A 20,470-nucleotide genomic window follows, 5' to 3' on the forward strand; every position below is an offset into this window, starting at 1 on the left:
AAATCGAATAATGACATTGGCATGGCATATGATGTTTGAACCTAAGGTGGACTTTACCTCAAATTGACCTTATTTCCTCGTCACCCCACTTAATTCTATTGACTAAAAGTTGTTGTCCTTCTCTAGAATCTCAAATCCAGGCCCAATAAAGAAATTCCCTTCCTCCTACAAAAATTATTAAAAAAAAGAAAAAAAATTCCTTCTCGGCAGCGAAAAAAAAAAGCGGCTAGGCCCCGGGCGGCTGATCGGGAGGTCCCGGGCAGGTCGGGCAGACGCGACCGATGAGCTGTCGTTTCAATCCTACTTCGCATCTACGTACTTATTTTTGGTAAGTTTCTATCTATTTATTCAAAACCCTAACGACAACCTCCCAACCTCAAAACCCAGACTTGAAACAGGAATTCTCTCGTCTCGTCTCTCCTCCGCCGTCGCCCCGAATAATAGATTCGATTCCGAGCAAGGTCAGTCCTATCTCTCTCCCGTTCGATCAATCGTTTTGCTTCCGATGCTTTTATTCCGGATTAGATAAAAAACGAGGTTGGCGTTTTTCTATCTCTGCGTTTCTCTTGATTCTTCTTGAATTCTGTTTTAATAGATTGATTCTTTTTAAATAGTTAATTTGTAAATACTGTGTTGGTATCATTTGATGATCAGAAATCCATGGATTTTGGCTTCTAATTCGACAAAATCCAGTCTCTCTTTGGTTTGGGACTCTGTGATTTCTTTTGTCTTTCTTCTGCACCCGTCGATGCTGTCATGAGTTAGATAAGGGGTTCTTTTGATTGTAGATGAAGAAGTTTTTTTTTTGTCATCCTAAAGATTGGTTTTTTCTTGTTTTCTTTTTTCTTTTCCTTTCCATCTGATTGATCCAATTTATTACAAGAACCGGGTAGTATTTCCGATTCCGTGATCAAGTAATTGAGTCTTTCTTGCTATGTATGGGATCGATGCCCAGTTTCTGAAACTTTGGTATCAGTAAAGGGTTTAGGGATGTCGATTTGTTGTCTTAATTATTTTCTGTTCCCTAATTGGTGTCAAGTTGCTCCTAAGTTACAGTCTTTCACTAAATTGTAAATTTTTACATGGTGATATAAGTACTTAAAACATCGAAAGAGACAGACAGTTGATATTGCACTTGCAATTCTCAATGCTGGATAGATTTGAATTTTGGTTATAGTTTTTGAGAATTCATTGAAGCAAAGAGAAAATTACTTCCTGGACTACCTCTTTTTTTTCTTTTTTTCAAGGTTGATTCATATCTAAATTGAGATACATTCTTGGACTGTTAGGTTGTTATAAACTGTGAAACATGGCACAAGATAGCTGGAACAAAGAGACCGAGGAGACTGAATGCTGCACACCGGAAGGTCCGATTCTGTGTGCCAATAACTGTGGCTTTTTCGGGAGTGCAATGACCAATAATTTGTGCTCCAAGTGCTACAGAGACTTCATCATGATGCAACAGTCTGTTGCTGCTACACCTGTTATAGGAGTTGAGAAGGCAGCTCCTACTGCTTCTTCCTCTGTGCAATTGGAACCTAGTATTGAAAAGTCTGATAAGTTGGATGGAGGCAATCTCATGAATGTTTGCAAAGACCAATCAGAGGATGCTTGCAACAAGCAACCAGCAAATCGCTGCTTGCTATGCCGGAAAAAGATTGGGTTGACTGGGTTTAAATGCCGGTGTGGAGGCACATTTTGCTCAGCTCACCGGTACTCTGAGGCCCATGAATGTTCGTTTGACTACAAGAGTGCTGGTCGACAGTATATAGCCAAAGAAAATCCTGTCGTGAAGGCAGAAAAGATTCGGAAAATTTAAGTTGATGTCTGAAATTGAAATTATTAGGATCGAAGGGAGGTCACTCCTAGTTTCTGAGGCATATATGTTTGGTGTTAGTTCTCTGTTGATCCCCTAGTCAATGTTCTTTCCAACGAAGCACTAGAAGTGAAGTCCTTTTCTTATTTTTTTATTGTAATTAGTAGTGTCAATGAAATGCCTTGTAACCATTCATGTTTTGCTTATTAAGTGCTAAATACCATTCCTTTCTAATATGAGCTTTTCCCAAAGAGATTTTATTTGTGCCTGATCCATACTGGATGCTTGTAAATGACATGAGTTGTTGAGGGATGGCAAAGTGCCTCATCTGAGTGTGAGAAGGTTCATATCACGATCTTAATTTACCATACCTATGATTAAATGTCAAGCCTGTATATTGAGTTTAGCATTTGAAAGGTTCCTTGCATTTGAAATTGCAATTATATAATAATTTAATTAGCATAAAATATACTGAAATAGGTTCAAGAATACAAATTAATATAGCATAAAATTTAATTATCATATAATAATTTAATTAGCATTCTACAATTAATATAGCATGGATGATGAAGCTCCCAATACAAGATCAATAGCGTGCTGCATGTTTGCATGGGAGTGAGTCTATCTGGTAGATTCTCAAGGATCATATCCTTGAAGTCTAACAAGAGGTATGGGATCTTTAGTGGATGACCCTATACAGCTTCTCGATGTGCCTATAGTTCACAAGTTTCCATGGCAAAGGTTGTCGCATTCGAACCCGTCACATGGGTTGATTATGTGATATGGCCACATGAATTCTAGAGCGATGCTTTAGAGATCATGCAAGACCTAAGATAAAATTTTTAATAACTCTAAAAATTTAAATGAACAATTAATATTCAAAATAATCCAACTAAATAAATCCACTGTAATCCAATAACCAACTTGTTCAATTACAAAATTTTTAAATATTCATTGGTATCTAAAGATAAATTAACTAGCTAATTAGTAACTCTAATGCACGAACTTCACGCTCACCCCATCCGACTCTCTGCATCCTATGACTCTAAAAAAATAATATAATAGATAGCTATAAACTTTCCAGGATAGTAAAATTTTCTATACACCCATACCTTTATAATAATAATAAATGAGAGATTATCAAATAATTTTTATTTATATAGATTTCATGCCTGAAAATATCATAATCGTAAAATAAGCATAGCAAACATACATCTTTTAATGTAATAAATCATATCAAATAATTATCTCAAATTAGCATATATCAGATCCAATAATATTTAGGTTCTCAATTTTAGACTACGACAATCATATTTTTGGCCCATGGTGAGGCATCAACAGTACCACATTTCTAGCCTATGGCGGGGTGTCAACATTACTACATTTTTGATCTTTGGTGGGGCATCAACAAGTACTACGTTTCAAGTCCATGGCGGAGAATCAACAACGTGACTAGTCTAGAATACCACAACACATCATTCGGATATACAATTCAATTACATGCTTGCTATGTGAATACAACTTAAGATCATACTCTTTTACAAAATTCAATGCATGCATGTATCAAAGTTCAACGTTAGTAATATATGATACATTCATTCATAAAGATCGATATATATACTTAACAAATAATTATATATTAAGTAGTCATCATATATCATACCAAGCAAAACCACTGATGCACAAAATAGCTTATATATAGGTGATTAGTATCCGAAAATTCTTACCACCACATGATAACTCAACTCAATCCACACCTTGATTTAATAACTGTGGTGTCAAGACACGTGTTCAACATTCTCCTATCCAAAGGATTGTTTCTTCTATAGAATTAAATTCAATATTAAAATATCATAAAATGAAAATCAACTGCGTAGAACTCTCTATTGGGGTTCACCAGGGGGTCTGCCATTGAGTGCCTTGAATCCCTCTTCCACAAATCCTTTGACCCAATGAGAGAGAGAGAAATAGAGAGAGAAGAGAGAAAGAGAGAAGAAAGAAAAGAGAAAAAAGAGAGAATTATGAGCTCTCCATGTATAATGACCAGTTAAGCTGTGCAGGCTTAACATGAAAATAGGAGCAGTACCAAATTGCTTTCTTTGTGAAGGTCTACTTTCAGGAAGATCATGATAGTTGGAGTCCTCAGTTGCGGTTCTTGTTGCACCAAGTTGGACTAAGCTCAGCTATTCTTTTCTATGAGTTCATTTTTCTCCAGTGAAAAGCATTGATTGTACAATAAAGTTTAATTTCTTCTTTCAAAGTACAATCATTATTCTATTAATTAGATAAGAATATTACAGGTTCTATCCACTAATTTGATGATGTTGCTAATGTAGATCGAGGAATGTTCCTCTAAGCCAATGGGTAGCTATATTGATGGTATGATTCTTCTGATGCATATTATTTTCTTGTTGGTTTACGTGTAATTTGTCGTTAGCAGAATGTGGTGGAATAGTGTAGCCGGATATTCTTATTTCTCCTTTGAGGAAGAATAAAACTACGTATTATTCTATCAGAGTTTATATGCTTGATAGTTAATACCGAAGAAACAGCTGCTTATGAAAATGTTTGTAATATTCTTCGGAAAGTCCTCTCTTGATTTGGTTGGGCAATCTGCTGCTATTTATGTTTTTAACTGTTTATATGCAGGAAACAGAAGCATTATGCTTTGCAAAAAAGCAAGTTTGGAGAATATGGCATGAGATGCTGGTATTATGTTTCTAAATTACCATGTGTTATTAATTTCTTTAACAGCAGGGACATGAGATGAGTGGGAGATCCAAGGACCTGATGACTCAGTTGCAGTCTGCAAAAAATACGTTTGAAGAAGTAGAAGCAAAAAAAATCTGAAATTAATATATCAAGCAGCAAGGCATTCTTTGATTACAATTGGTGGAATCAATTTACAATTATGGATGGGGTCTAATGTTCTATAAGTCGAGCATGCTACAATAAGAAAATGCAAATGATTTTCTTTCTTAATAGTCAAAGCAGCTTGTTGAGCAAGTAAAGCACCAAATTAATAGTGTTCCAGGGAGTCCATCAAACCAAATTAATAGATGATTGGCTATCATTTCTTCCAAGGTCAGTCCACAGAAGTCTGTTCTGCTTCATGAATGTTATCATAAACGTGCTGGTTCATGCAGTTTCCTTTGATGGAAATGGATGAGGATGCCTTGGGAGAGGAATACAAAGCTCTGTTGGCTGATAACACTGGAGAAATGGAATACCAGCACTCTCTAGAGGTGTATTCTGGTTTGAACTTCTGCTGTATTGATTTGATAGTTGACCTGTTTTTATTGCTGATGTTAGTATCTTTTACTAAAGATTTTGCTTTGTATCAGTTCGTTTATGGTATTAGTAGTCTTAAATCGTCTGATCCTTTTGCAATTTCATTTTTTTGTAAACACTTTTACTATAATCAACTTCTTTATGGTATCTGTTACTGGAGATTTTCAATTAATTTCCTCCAGGGACTAGGTTTAGAGGAATAAACCTGGCTTGTCTGCTGTATGTGTGCTATTGCATTCCTCTCTTCACTTTATTTTCTCTAGCTTAGTGTTGCTGACTGTTGACCTATATTCTCTTGACTGTTCCCTATGGTCTCATAGTTTTATTATCATCATATTAAACACAATATTTGTTTTTCCATTACACATATGAAATAGAAATCAAATGCAAACGTTGGTTGCAGCTGAAGTCTTGGTTCTGCAATATTTTATCACTTACCGGACTGAGCTATTTAATTACAGTTTTCTTTTTTTTCTTTCAAACTTCTTAGTTTACTCACTTTCGGATATGACTTGGCTCTCTTATTCCACAGGAGATCTTTTCAGATTCACCTATTTTGTCTCTGAAACATTTATTTTGTCAACCGATTTCAAGATGTAGTGTTATTCGCTGCAAATCATCGAATCATGGTGATAGGAAGTTGTCATTCATTCACAGTTTATCTTTGTGGACAAGTTACACCAGTTAATTACTCTTCTCTTCCTTTTGAATTGATGGATACCTATTAACCGATCTTAGTAGGATGCTGCATAAATATCATTCTTGTTAGGTTCTTGGTTAAGTATTGATGAGCAGCCATTGTTGGATACCAGCTGTATGATCTTGGAAGGATGGTTGGTTATATATTGATCTTGTTAGGTTCTTCAGTAATTCTTGGGGGGATTAGTAGAATAGGTTGGACTATTGCATTCGCATCCTCACTTTGTTATAAAAATCACTGTACAGCCAATTTAATTGGTTGTTGCTTTTTGAAATTGCTTGTTGCTTCTCATTTACCCATTCTTGGAGTTTGATATAAGTATTTTTGACTTGGGGCTTCCTAATTTGGGATCCAGATGTCAAGGTGCGATAGAAAGTGCAGGAGCTCCTCTTAAGTGGCCATAGCGTTTTTAAGTTGCAAGATGTCTTCAATGCCTTTTCCCATTGTAGATGCTACCTCATGTTTTATATTTGCAATTCTATTTATGCATGCTAGTGTGGAGTTAAAGTTAAGGTTTGTTTATTTGGCCCATTTGTGCTCTTTGTTAAAATGGAAAACAATGGCCTGCTAAAAACTTATTTTCGTTTTTTTCCTCATGGACTACTGTTTGTTCATACTTTGGAGTTTGGAGCTGCTTTTTCTTCCCTAACTCTACTTTGTTTGTGTAGTTGAAATTAAGGCTTGTGTATTTGGTATTATCAATGTCTTTTTTTCTAGGTGTGTCACGATGGAAAAACCATGGAAGTTGATGTTGCACGTGGTACAGTAACCCATCACTACAAATAACATTTCTTATATTTTGCTTGAATGCAAGGGCTTGTGCAGGTACTTTTTCCTTTGCTTTTGACTAAAGCAATGGTTCTAACTGGAAGAAGTAACTGAGTAGTTGACTTTTATTTGCCTTTCACAACTGATATTGTTCATGATATACTTATGTAAATAAAGGATTTGTCAAAGGCTCTAGCTTTCTTTTGTTTGCCTAGAAAAACTTGATCATTATCCTCAATTCCTCATCATAATTTTATAGAGGATACTAGATTAATTAGTGGATTTAAATATGTTGCAATCATATGATTTTTAACACATCTTGATTGATTAGGTTTTACCTAATTGCTGAAATCAATAACACAACTGTCACAATTGTATCGAATGTTGATTAATGAGAAATTTGTTCCCCCTTTCTTTTTGATTTTGATCTTCTGTCCTATATGGTAAAATGCTCAGGCAATGAGAAGATGTTGTAGTCCTCAACGACGGGTTAATTCTCCTTTTGATTTTGATTCCATTCACGACCTTCCATTTTGAAAAATGTTATCTTTGTCTTGAATGGCCTTTGCGGCGTACTTCAATATAAAACATACTTATGTTCTCAATTTTACTATATACTATATGTGAATAACGATTATAATTCTCCGTGTCTTTATTTTGATCCTGTCATCTGTTGTGTTAATCATGATTTAAATCATACAGAGTCCCAGTATGGTTGAGATGTTTACTTGTATAATTAACTTCAACTCTATCTGGTGGTTATTTTAAATCTTGAGAACTGCAATTGGAAACTTAATTTGATTTATGATTTTAGATTCAACAATATTATATAAGATTCTCTAGATCATTCTTTCTTAAATACGATATTATTATGTATGAATGTCGTAGAATGTGTCAGAGCAGATTGTAATCTCATAACTAAATACGTAACTAATACTTAATTTTAATGAGGATGAGTCAAGACATGTTTAACTCGTGCCATTAATCCACTGATACTGTGTATTACGCTATTAGCACAGGCAATACTTTAGGAATTGGTGTCAAGTGTGTATTCATAACCATGAAGAGCATCAATCACTTCAAACCCTGTGCTTGTCAAGTCTCGCAATAGTTGCTTATGAAGATTATTTTAGACATTCAAATGGTAAGAGAATAGGTGATCACAAATAGATCTTCTGTAACTTGAGCGAGACATCAGCTAAAGCCAGTAACTTGCTTTTCTGGATCGTGCACAAGAAGTTACTAAATGAGTTGGTTTGAGACAAACTCACTTCTTGGTCTAGAACAATGATCAAATTATTTTTTTCTTTTTATTTATCCTATTGCTTCAAAAAGTTTGTCACTTTTTCCTGCCTGCACACTTTGTAGTGCACTTCAGCAAAAGAATGACAAATTCTAGTAGCATCTTCAAGTCTCAGTAATGCCTTAGTCCAGTTATTATAGTCCTGGCTCTTACCATTTATGGCTCCTATATGGAAAATAAAAGCCTTTAATAGGTATGCCCAGTTTTTTTTGTAGTTAATGGCCGTGACGATAGTCTTTAGGCAATTTTTCTTCCTTTCTTTCCTTCTTTTTTTTATTATTTGATTAATTGGACAAAACAAAGTTAATGAAGTTAAATGCTAATGTTAGCCAAACTGGTATTCTTTGGCACGTTGACGATGAAATGGTGGGATTATATTTCTTGCTGCCCCTCTATTTATCTACTCACGCTTCCAAGAGCATAGTAGGCCATTACTCAAATGGTGCAAGCATAACTATAGAAATACACACCTAAGAAGAAGAAGGCTTGCTCTGCCGCCATCGGGGCCGGCCACCACAGTCGCCTCTGAGTCCGACCGAGAGGGAAGAAGAAGGAGGGGTCACGGGCCCCTGTTTCACCAAACGACAAGAGAGGAGTCAGGAGAAGAAGGGAAAAGAAGAAGAAAAGAAAAAGAAAAGAAGGAAAACGAAAAAAAATAAATAAAGAGTGGGGATGATTTACGGGTATGAACCCGAACTCGGGGTGCTAGGCACTTTTGCAGAATCAGCCATAGAAGCATATTAAAATTTAAGCTTTTGTATACATATATTGTGATGAATTTTAAAAGAGAAATGTGATTTTTAGATATCAGGTTCTGCGAGAAATTTGCAAAATTAATTAGATTTATTGTGGATCGCGTTCGCAAAGTAAGTAATGTAACTTTTTTTTTAGATTTATCGGCAAGTTATAAATATTTTCTCAAGTCAAGTTATTCTTGATTTACAAATTCGATGCATGATGTTGTATGTCTATTTTTAGAATATTGTATAATTCCGATTGAACGTATTTGCTTTCATTTTGGATTATGTTTGATTGATTCGATATCATATTTTCGGTTTGGAGCCTTGAACATAATGCAAGAAAAGATAATAATAACTCATAATAGATTCGGACTCGTAGTTGGGCTATATTGAGGACCTTTGCCAATGGGGGCTAATACATTAGTACAACAAGAACATTAGTCAGTGATATGACCCTGGCACAGGAAACATGTTGTCATAGTTTCCGGCTATTGAGTTGAATATGATAAATTGAAAGATATTAAGATATGGATGATATTTGGTTTGACACTGCATGTTTTCATAACTGAAATATGAAATAGAGAGCTAATTGAACTTCGACCTGGCTATGTTGAGGACCTCGCCAATGGGAGTAGATACGTTGACAATTGACTGTCCTGAAGGATTCACCGCAAGAAGATTAGTCGGTATTGATGACTCTGCCACAGGGAACATGTGGCCATAGTTCAGAATTGACAACATAAATTAAATATGCAAAAGAATCTGGAAATCGTGAAAAGAATCTTAAAAATTTAAGAAATATTTGACTTATACCTTGGACTGCATATATATTTATTTTCTACATATTATTGCCGATTTATCTCGCTAAAGTGTTCATTATTTACTAGGCTGTTTAGCTCATTATACAATTTCTTGTTGTTTTACAAATTTTCGAGAACTAGTCTATTGAGGTTCCAAAATGGAAGAGCGACTAGAAGGATTGTGGCGCAAGCTATCTTAGATTAGGGTTATTTAAGTTGAACTGTTATCTTGGACATTCATTAAGATTGTTAGACATTGCAAGGTTTTGTTATTTTAAGAACTAAGTTTTGCATATTGGTAAATTATTGTTTCGCTGTGTATTTAGAACTGTGAGACTTTATAACTTGAGTTAGTCAATAGAATAAGATTGCATTTATTTAGTTGAATTATTTTGGATTTATATAATTGAGATGTTGGTTAAGATGCCTTGCATGCTCGTGGGGAGAGTTTTCTATGGGTGTGCGGCGGTTGTCGCGTTCCCCCGGCTCGCGATTTTGGGCCGGGGGCATGACAACTTAAGTGGTAGTATCAGAGCTTAGGTTTAAGATTACTAGGGAATAATGATTAGTTATATTAGAGTTTAGCTTTTAGGATTCTTTGGATTCGTCGAAAAGTTTGAGAGATGGGGCAAGAAGACAAATATCTTTGTTTACTTTTGTTAGTGGTAAATTTGTGTTATCTTATCTGAATTTTGTGATGCTGAAATCAGAATGCTAGCTGTGTTTATAGCCAAAGTATGAATAGGCTATTTTGAGAGTTTTCTTGGTGGAGTAATTTGTATTCCAAGGTATGATTAATTGGATTTTGACTAAGTTAAGTGAAAGAGTATTAGTTATGGAATATTATCGTGCAATGTAGGTATTTTGGAAGTTCAGATTGATATGGGGTACTATGATGTTACTTCTAGCTTGAAGTTAATTAATTCAATGACAAGTTAAGGCTCACATATGAAATGTTGTTTAAGGCTTGGGCTATATATATATATATATATATATATTTGATGATATTCTTTGAAATATTCTTTCGAGGATTGAAAACTATATGTGGATCATGTATGTAGATGGAAAATATATTTGGGATGAAATTCTAGAATTATTCTTTGGCTTTACCTCGAATTTGAAATTTTAGATCTTTTCAAATTACAATGCAAATTGGGATTTTGAATGGAAGTGATTTAGTAAATTATGAGAATATTGGTTGTTTAAATTATTTTAAGATGGTCAACGATACTAACTCTGTGATTGAGAAATATTTTCTGATGGGTTTTCTTGTTGAGGAGAATTTCGTTGTCAATGAAAAGGATAGTGTTTTTGATTTTGACTGATACGGATATTATCGTATTATTAGTAGGTTCTTCTATTTGCTATGAAAAAAAGAGAGAGAGAAATTTGGCATCCCAAGTCTAGGATTAATAGTTTCTGCATTAGCTGATCTTGGATTTAGAATGTTTTAGCATAGATCTCTTTTCTCTTAAATTTGTAGCTTATGCTTTTGAAAGAATTAAGGAATAATTATCAATCTTGAAGAAATAATTTTATTGGAGATTAGAAAGTATTCATCCCGGTGGAATTATTAATAATTTATATTATTATCTTTGGTTCCAAATAATAGATCTTGTTCATGTCTATCGGAGACTATGTGATGTATATGAAACTTCAATTCAATGTTTGGATTTAAGCCGATCTAGGGTCTTTTGTCAATATTGTTGCGGTTGCTGATCAAATCTAGATTTGCATAAAGAATTTGAATTTTAGAAGCTTACATGGTTATGATGAAAGATTTTTAATAAATGCTAAAGATCTCGATGAAGAAAACTTTAGGAGAGATGGTTGAGTCGGTTTTATTCATTCATATTGATTTAACGCTTCTAATTTGGAAGAGCATTGAGAGAATTCTTCGGGTTGATTTTACTTGTAGTTTGACTTAGAATCCACTAGCTGAACTAATAAGAGAATTAAGATTCAATCAATCTTGAATCATAGTAACTAGCCTATATGATGGTTTGAATGCATCAATTGACTCGAGGGTGAATCTAGACGGATGTGCTCGAGGTAAATTAGGGGACGAGAATCAAAGATTTCTTTTTAGGCTTTACATGGAAATTGAAATTTTGGATCTCTTTAGTTCATAATACAAAGCAGTATTTTGATCAAAAATTATTAGTGAATCCAAAGAATTTTGGTGGTTTGAATCAGAGTGCACAGTGAAAGCGTAGTGGTCTGAATTATTTTTTTTTAAATTGGTCAGAAGTATTATTTTTTTGATTCGGCAAGTTTTAAAAACAAAAGAATTGATCTATTTTCTTGTGTAGTAAGATTTTTTTGATAAACAAAAAGCAAATGTTTTGATTCTTGGATATCGCTGCACTATTTTAGGTTCTCCAATTTTATGTCATGCTAAAGAAATTCTTAGCATCTTGAGACTAGAATTAATGGGCTATCAATTTTGACCTTCGGTCTCGAATATTTTGGTGTAGACCTCTTTTCTTTTGAATTTGAAGCTTGAACTTCTTCAATTAATATCAACCCTCTATCTGATTGAAAGAAATCAAGGTTATCCATTGATTTTGATGAATATTTTATAAGGAGTGGATTAGAATTGTTTATGATCTAATCTTGTGATAGATCGATTAATCAAGAGCAGTTGATATTTTGACAAAAAAAAATTTTGATGTTCTTATTCAAACTTAAGACGTTGATTTTATTTATGAGAGAGAGAAGTTTGACTTACATCATCTACAAAAAGAACTAAATTTGGAGGTATTGGACCTTATTCTTATGATAAGATGAAGTTGTATTGATAAGTAGAATTATTGAAAGATTTGAGTTAGTCTTCTAGTAGAGAAGAATGTTGTTGGTTCTATGAATAATTTGGAGGTAGCTATGTAATTTTCATCACTAGGTTTTTCTATTGTTGACAATTTTTGGGAGAATCTTGGGCATCTTAAATTTAGTGTTAACGGATTGATGGTTACTTGATTGGACTTAGACCTGAAATGTTTTAACATGGATCTCCTATTCCTAATTTTGACATTGTTAATCTGGCTATTTGAAAGGGGCTTGAGGCTTTCCTAAGACAAAGATTAATCATTATATTATGGGAAAAAAACGAGGAGCATTTGATACTAAAGCTTTCTCCTACTTATATTTAACCGATTAAATTTCTATGTGGAATTAATCAAGAGAAATTAATTTCTTGGAGAAAAGAATTATGGCATTTTAATCCAAGGCTGGAAGGTTAGTCTTATTTTGAAAGAGATCAAAAAAACTTGCTATGAATCATAGATGGAAAGGATTAAGTTTTGAGATGCCATGATTTTGCTAAAATCTTGTGAGGTTGCATTTCGAGATGGAGATTATTTAGAAGCTCGGGAATGATATGATATTTCCAAACTTTCAAAATTTGAAGCCTTAAGTGAGTTAATTTCGGGGATAAAATTTTTTTTAGGAGGGGGGAATGTGAGACTTTGGACCTGGGCCCGGTCCACTTGACCGGCCTAGTCCCAAGTTTCAGCCTCACGTGCAACGGGATGGAATGATCCATCTCGAAGAAGAAGGAGCCGCTGTTTTAGGGCTTCTTCTCCTTCTCCTTTGTGGTATCAGGAAGAGCCGCCACACCCAAGAAGAGGGAGGGGGGGTTCTTCTTCATGTTGCCGCTCGAGAGAGAGAGAGAGAGGGCCGTTGGGTCGGTCTTGTTTAGTACGGGTAGCCTTCTTCTTCCTTTGCCGTCGGAGAGGAAGAGAGGTGTCGGATCTTTGTCAGAGCGGAGGTAAGAGTCTCTAGCTTTCCTTTCCTCTTCTCTCAGTGCTTCGCCATGAGGTGTTGTGGTTTGGAGTCGGCCAAGCGCCGGATTTGGGTCCAAAACGGGGTGCTCTGCTTCGGCCTGTGTGCTCTAGCTGCCGGCGTGTTCGCCGCCGCCAGCCGCCGGGGGTGGTCGGGCTTGCTCCGCTACCTCCTGCCGTCGTCGGGGCCGGCCACCACGGTCGCCCTTGAGTCCGACCGAGAGGGGTGAAGAAGAAGAAGAAGGGGGGTCATGGGCCCCCTGTTTCGCCAAAGGAGAAGAGAGGAGTCGGGAGAGGAAGGGAAAAGAAAAAGAAAAGAAAAACAAGAAAAAGAAAAGAAGGAACAAGAAAAAAATAATAAATAAATAAAGAGAGGGGACGGTTTACGGGTATGAACCGAACTCGGGGTGCTAGGCACTTCTGCAGGGTCAACCATGGGAGGATATTAAAATTTAAGATTTTGTATACATATATTGTGATGAATTTTTAAAGAAGAATGTGATTTTTGGATATTAGGTTTTGCGAGGAATTTGCGGAATTAATTGGATTTGTTGTGGATCACGTTCTCAAAGTAAGTAATGTAATCTTTTTCAAGATTTATTGGCAAGTTATAAATATTTTCTTGAGTCGAGTTATTCTTGATTTACAAATTCGATGCATGGTGTTATATGTCTATTTTTAGAATATTGTATAATTTCGATTGAATGTATTTGCTTTCGTTTTGGATTATGTTTGATTGATTCGATATCATATTTTCGGTTTAGAACCTTGAACGTAATGCAAGAAAAGATAATAATAACTCGTAATAGATTCGGACTCGCAGTCGGGCTATGCTGAGGACCCTGCCAATGGGGGCTAATACATTGGTATCGCAAGATTAGTCGGTGATATGACCCTACCACAGAAAACATGTGGTCTTAGTTCCTGGCTGTTGAGTTGAATATAATAAATTGAAAGAAATTAAGATATGAATGATATTTGGTTTAATACTGCATGTTTTCATAACTGAAATATGAAATAGAGAACTAATTGAACTTCGACCTGGCTATGTTGAGGATCCCGCCAATGGGGACAGATACGTTGACAATTGACTGTCCTGAAGGACTCACCGCAAGAAGATTAGTCGGTGTTGATGACCCTACCACTGGAAATATATGGTCATAGTCCAAGATAGACAACATGAATCGAATATGCGAAATAATCTCGAAACCGTGAAAAAAATCTTAAAAATTTAAGAAATATTTGACTTGTACCTTGGAACTGCATATATATTTATTTTCTACATATTATTGACTGATTTATCTAGCTAGAGTGTTCATTACTTACTGGGCTGTTTTGCTCATTATACAATTTCTTGTTATTTTACAGATTTCGAGAACTAGTCTATTGAGGTTCCAAAATGGGAGAGCGACTAGAAGGATTGTGGCACAAGCTATCTTAGATTAGGGTTATTTAAGTTGAACTGTTATCTTGGACATTCATTAAGATTGTTGGACATTGCAAGGTTTTGTTATTTTAAGAACTAAGTTTTGCATGTTGGTAAATTATTGTTCCACTGCGTATTTAGAACTGTGAGACTTTATGACTTGAGTTAGTCAATGGAATAAGATTGCATTTATTTAGCTGAATTATTTTGGATTTATATAATTGAGATGTTGGTTAAGATGCTTTGCATGCTCGTGGGAAGAGTTTCCTATGGGTGTACAGCGGTTGGCGCATTCCCCTGGCTCGCGATTTCGGGCCGGGGGCATGACAATATTAATATTTGGATAGGTTGACTACTCTTTTATTTAGGGATAATTCCAACAAGTTAACTTCTATTGCATATGACTCTTCTTTATTTGGACTCTATTTGCATATGAACACTTGTTTGATCAATTTTATAAGCAATACATAATAGTGATAATTATTTTAGGATACAGTCATATCCAATGGTATTCATAGTCCATGGTTCCTTGCTCAACCGCCTTTTGTAAAAGAAACAACCATACATAATCATATGTATTTTATACGACTCACTGTATGGGTCCAGTTCGTATCTTTAGACATGACTTTCAAAAATTTTATATTTAGTTAAATAGTTAGCTATCATTTTACTTTTGGATCCGTTTAGCATATCTTCAGACATGTTTTTTAAAAATTTTATATTTATAATTTCACAACCATAATTTGATCAAGGTTTGAAAGATAAAAATTGATGAATCGAATTTGAATTGATTTTAATGATTAGGTAGATAATTTTTAAGTTTTGCATAGATTGATGGTGTACAGCATAGTCATATTTAGTTCGATCTTACTGATTTTACTGATTTATATGCAGAGCATATAAAGTCATATTTTAAGACGCAGAGCATATAATATTGACGTTTCTTTGGGTTAAACCTTCAGTTTTTGGCAACTCTTTTCCAAAATGCGCAAATCATACAATTGTTTGAAACCTGATCAACATATTTTAGAGAGTCTATTTTAGGACATATTAATCGTCACCACTACAGCGTTGATCAACCTAGAATTTTCAAAGAAAATGTTCATGCTTGATGAAAATCAGGCTTAAATAAGCTAATATTCAAAACTTTATATGGCTCCTAAATAAAAATCCCTAAAGAAAAGTTTAATTTTTAAGTAGTCCATCCCTATCACAAAGTTTCACATAGCTGGCTTCACAATATTTGTAATCATGCTTTAAACTTCCGTAAATTTGTAAAACTTAATGGATTGGATTTAGTATGGGTTCACTTTGATGGCAGTTCAAACACAGAGCAAAAAATATATGAAATATATATACCTTCTCGGATTCAGCTAGCTCTTACTTGACTTAACGACTAATCATCTTCTTCCCATTCTAATGATTAGGAAGGAAGGGGATGAAGTGGTGGCATGGATAAGCTTCAAATCAATCCAACTACTAGTTGCTGCCATTGCTCGATGACCATCTGTTAAAAGTCTGTAAGTATCTTAATGGCTACTTGTTAGCTAGTTTGGAGACTCTTAGTGAAGAACCAAGCTTTCTTCTTTTTTCTCTATAAGAATAATTTCAAAGCCAATATTGACCTACAGTCTGCATACCTGCTTCCACCAACCACAATTGCCAACCCATCCAGCAATTATAAGGTCAGTTTGAAAGCTAAAAAAAATTCATTTTCTCTTCTATTCTTGTTTAATAAATTAACTATCTCAAAGTTTTATTCAATAGAACAATGATTAACATGGATTGAATTTGGGAATTCAAACCTATTATTATTTGGAAAAGATGATTCCATCCAAATATGGATTTAACAAAGCAGATAGATTTATCTACCATTATAAAATAATGATTTTATTAATCCTAAAATAATAGAGAAAGCTTGGTAGCTTTCTTCTTTTTCTGTATTAGATCAATTTTAAATACGAGTTGACCTACTGGCTGCATACCTGTTGCAGCCAACCACAATTGTTTTGATAATTAGTTGTCAACCCGTCCAACAACTACAAAGCTAGTTTGAAAGCTAAAAAATTTTCATCTTCTCTTCTCTTCTTGTTTAATAAATTAATCATCTCAAAGTTTGATTCAATCTAACAATGATTAACACGGATTGAATCTAGGAATTCAAACCTATTATTATCTGGAAAAGATGATTCCATCCAAATGTGGATTTAACAAAGAAGACAATTTTATCTACATTATAAAATAAGGCTATATTAATCCTAAAATAATAGAGAAAGCATGATAGATCTTTAATAACCCAAAAAAGATTATTTACTCAATTGATTAGTGAAAATTAACTCGAATTGTAAGATCATATATTAACATGGATTTGATCATGAAGAGAAGAGAGGATTTGAACCTTCACAAAATTAGGATAATTATTTTAATCCAAAATTAGAAAATAAACTCTTTAGGCCCATGCATTACCATGAACTAATCTTCTCTTGATTCCACAAATTTGAAAAATTGTGTTGCCAAAATTGATCACAATAATACATAGGACAATGAGATAAGTTTTATTATGGCATACCTATTAGTCGCTAATTGATCTTATTGATGCTGAATCTTTCAAGAAAACAATGGCCAAGCCCTTCTATTCCCTCAAACTTCTAACTTGATTTAGACTAATTTTAGGATTTTGCAATTATGAGAAGAGGGGGGACCTAAACCTAGTATAGGATTCTAATTGTATTATTAACTATATTTTAGGCTTAAATTTCTATAATGGTTGGTTAGACTTATGGGTCTTAATAAGTCAATATTTCTTAATAAACCTAGCTTAATTTGCTATACCTTATAAATGCACCCTACAATCCAAGTTTTATAAAATATGAGTTGTTGCTACGAGGGATTACAATGGGTTGAGTATACTATTAGCCATACCTACCTCACACTTGCCTTGGAATGGGGCGGTGTGAGTAGAGTTAGATAGGATAGGTTGAATGGATCAGATCAAATAAAGCAATAAAATATTTTTTTCATACAAATCAAGCAAATAATAAAGAATACTAAAATAAATCTTAGTACCTTCCATAATATTAAATAAAATAAGAGTCGAAGACGTAGAACGTAACAAACCAAAATTTTAATATCATAATAAAAGAATAGTGATTTTTAAGAAGTCAAAAATTTCCCAAGCTAAGAAATGTAATCGACTAAAGAAATGAACAACTAAGCATATGGCATGTAACCTTTTCCATGCTCAATCTTTGTCATAAGTAGAATGACTAGGGCAAAGGATGGAAAGAAAATTTGTGAAGAGGTATATATATCTAGGTCAGGTTCCAAGCAGATTTTACAATTACTCATACTAGGTCTGTATCCGCTACGGGTCGAGTAAAACTCGCTCTATTAGGATCAGGTCGGATTAGGTATACAATAAGGTAGACTAAATTTTTACGTCTATATGCCAATCACATAGAGTAACATTTGCAATACTTGAATGTTGTGTAGGTTTTGGAGCTGTCTTGCATGTGTTAAAATTTAGATATTATGAGAAAGGTAGGAAGAATATAGAGGAATAAAAACCAAGGACTTCTCTTTAGTTCTCTTTCATCACCCCATTCGGTGCAAGTTTGGGGGAGATAAGAGGCAAAGCAATGCCTTGAGGATAGGAGGAAAGCAAGCACATAGCTAGTAATTCATAAAGGTCCTATACTTTGGGGCTCAACAATTTTCCAAACTTTTGAGTCGTAGCTCTAGATTCGGATGGCTTCATAAATTTTTAAATCTTTTTTCTTTTAATACCTTCATTGTTATGATATATTAAGAACCTTTTCTACTGCATTCCACAAAAAAAAGAATATTTTGATTGCTACATTATTGTGTTGTAGATCTTTTTTTCTTTGCAAAGCCCCAAAATAGCTATTGTCTTTTATTGCAAATTCTCAGAGTGATGCCTCAAAGTAAATACAAATAGATATTGATATAAAATGCAAAGTATAAAATAGTAAGAGGTATTAAAAGCTTAATATTAGGCAGCTAGAAAATTGATGCTCATAGGTATTTGCAATTTTTTTATTATCAATCTTTCCTCTCTCTCTCTCTCTCACCCTCCTAGTTGAAGGCTTTGATTGAAAGAACAAGGCCCCCACCAACTCCTTCAATCAAGTTGATAACTAACTTTCTTAATGTTTTGGCATATAAGAGGAGACTATATTTTCTTATATGAATGCCAATAATCATGCTTTAAAAGATTACAAGTGGTATTTAGTTATTTAAGGGCCTTTCACATTGGAGATTCCCTTTTTAAAATAAAAGGATAGGAGAAATCTTGGCCAAAATCTGGATGAGAATTGGACTGAACCCCTTCTCTAAGTTGATTTTATTAAGTAGACTTATTATGGTTGTATGTTCAATCTACCAAATATTATCTAACATGACAAAATTCTTATGGCCAAATTGGATTCTCTCTTGATATGTTCCTCAAAAAATCTGATTCAAGTTGATTTCCCCCAATTGACGAAGAGATCTTCATAGACTTGAGCACAATTTTGCAAAAAAAAATCCATTTGTTTCTCGAGAAGACAAGGCAAACATGCTCAATATCATTTGCTTCAAAAGTTGCTTGAACTTCTTATTGCATGAAGAAAACCTCCCCTTTGATTGGTCTTTATCATGACTCCTAAATTGTCTTAAAATTACCAATAATAAGATAAATGCATTTTGACTCTATGTTTTTAGCATTAGCTTTGACCATTATCATCATTTCATCCAAATATTCTTGATCTAGACTTCAATTGTCATGACTTGGATTGCTTGAAAAAGATCTTTTAAAATTGGATCAAATTGAAGTGATTTGATTTCCTACTATGGATCTTTTAAAGAAATAGCTTAGCAAAGCTTTCTTTTTGTTGTTTCTCTTAGTGGTTGAGCTATAGATGTGGAGTGAGTACTATTGGTTATCCTTCCACTTCACCAATATTGAATCCTATTTACTTAGTCATAGTAGAAGTCTTTTGGTTAGATAGTAATATTCATCTAATATGAGATAAAAATGAATATAATAAAATCAAGAGAAAAGTTTGGAACCAATGTTGAAAAATCTAATCTTAACATTTTTCATGAAATAACATGAAAAATCTATTTCTATGAAGATCAAATTTAATCAATGAAAATAAATAAACAAAATTAGAGAACGAAAGAAGGATGGTTTTTGGTCAAGATGTGATTAGATGATGCCTACATCTTGGTTATATCACTTGTGTGAGTATAGTAGTGAAGTCTTTTCCTAGATATAATAACTTTAATAGCTAAAATCCTTCCATTACATGATTGATCATGCACACAAACTTGTCGATCTTAATCATTCAATTTGTTAAGAATGACAAAAATGATACAAGAGTATCATTCGCAAGTTGGGGTTTCTTACTCAAAGCATAAAAAAATAATATGTTTTCATGGGATAATCAAATCTCTCAATATGGATTTTCAAAATAAGCATCCAATTATTTGTTATCAAAGAGAGTAACTCCTTGATAAGAAAAAAAAGGGCTGCAACTCTTTCCATTAGACAACCAACATCTAGAAATAAATAAAAATATTAAAAAAATAAAAATAGAAAGGTACTACAAATTGAAGTGCAAAAAAACATTAAAACAGAAATGAGATAAAGGATAAATAAAATATCTATCAAATTCAAAATACATGCATGTGTAGGGTTGGATCAAATTTGGGGTAGGCTAAAAATCCTAAACTCATATTTGACCCATTTCGAATCAGACTTAGGAAAGTAAATCCATAGGGACTTATATCCAACATGCAAACTCATTCATATGATTTCACCTATTCAATTATATATTTCTA

General features: G+C 34.0%; 1 protein-coding gene across 2 annotated transcripts in view; it reads left to right on the forward strand.

Annotated features, from left to right (window-relative positions):
- The first annotated feature begins 216 nt into the window (after positions 1-216).
- The window catches only part of LOC148702441 (zinc finger A20 and AN1 domain-containing stress-associated protein 9-like), a 68,769-nt gene continuing 48,515 nt past the window's right edge, over positions 217-20,470 (forward strand). Inside the window, exons 1-2 of one of the 2 annotated variants that reach the window (XM_088704199.2) lie at positions 217-328; positions 1,290-2,078. In XM_088704199.2, coding sequence (XP_088560325.1) covers positions 1,310-1,819 — 510 coding nt within the window. In that variant the 5' untranslated portion in view covers positions 217-328; positions 1,290-1,309 and the 3' untranslated portion in view covers positions 1,820-2,078. Of the gene's footprint in view, positions 462-1,289 lie in introns of those variants that run through there. The other variant, XM_088704198.2, reaches the window with a different exon arrangement.

The sequence above is a fragment of the Phoenix dactylifera genome, chromosome 9, assembly GCF_051530095.1.
Source record: "Phoenix dactylifera cultivar Ajwa chromosome 9, Ajwa_hap1_PhDact_Kaust_v1.1, whole genome shotgun sequence".
Classification (NCBI taxonomy): Eukaryota; Viridiplantae; Streptophyta; class Magnoliopsida; order Arecales; family Arecaceae; genus Phoenix; species Phoenix dactylifera.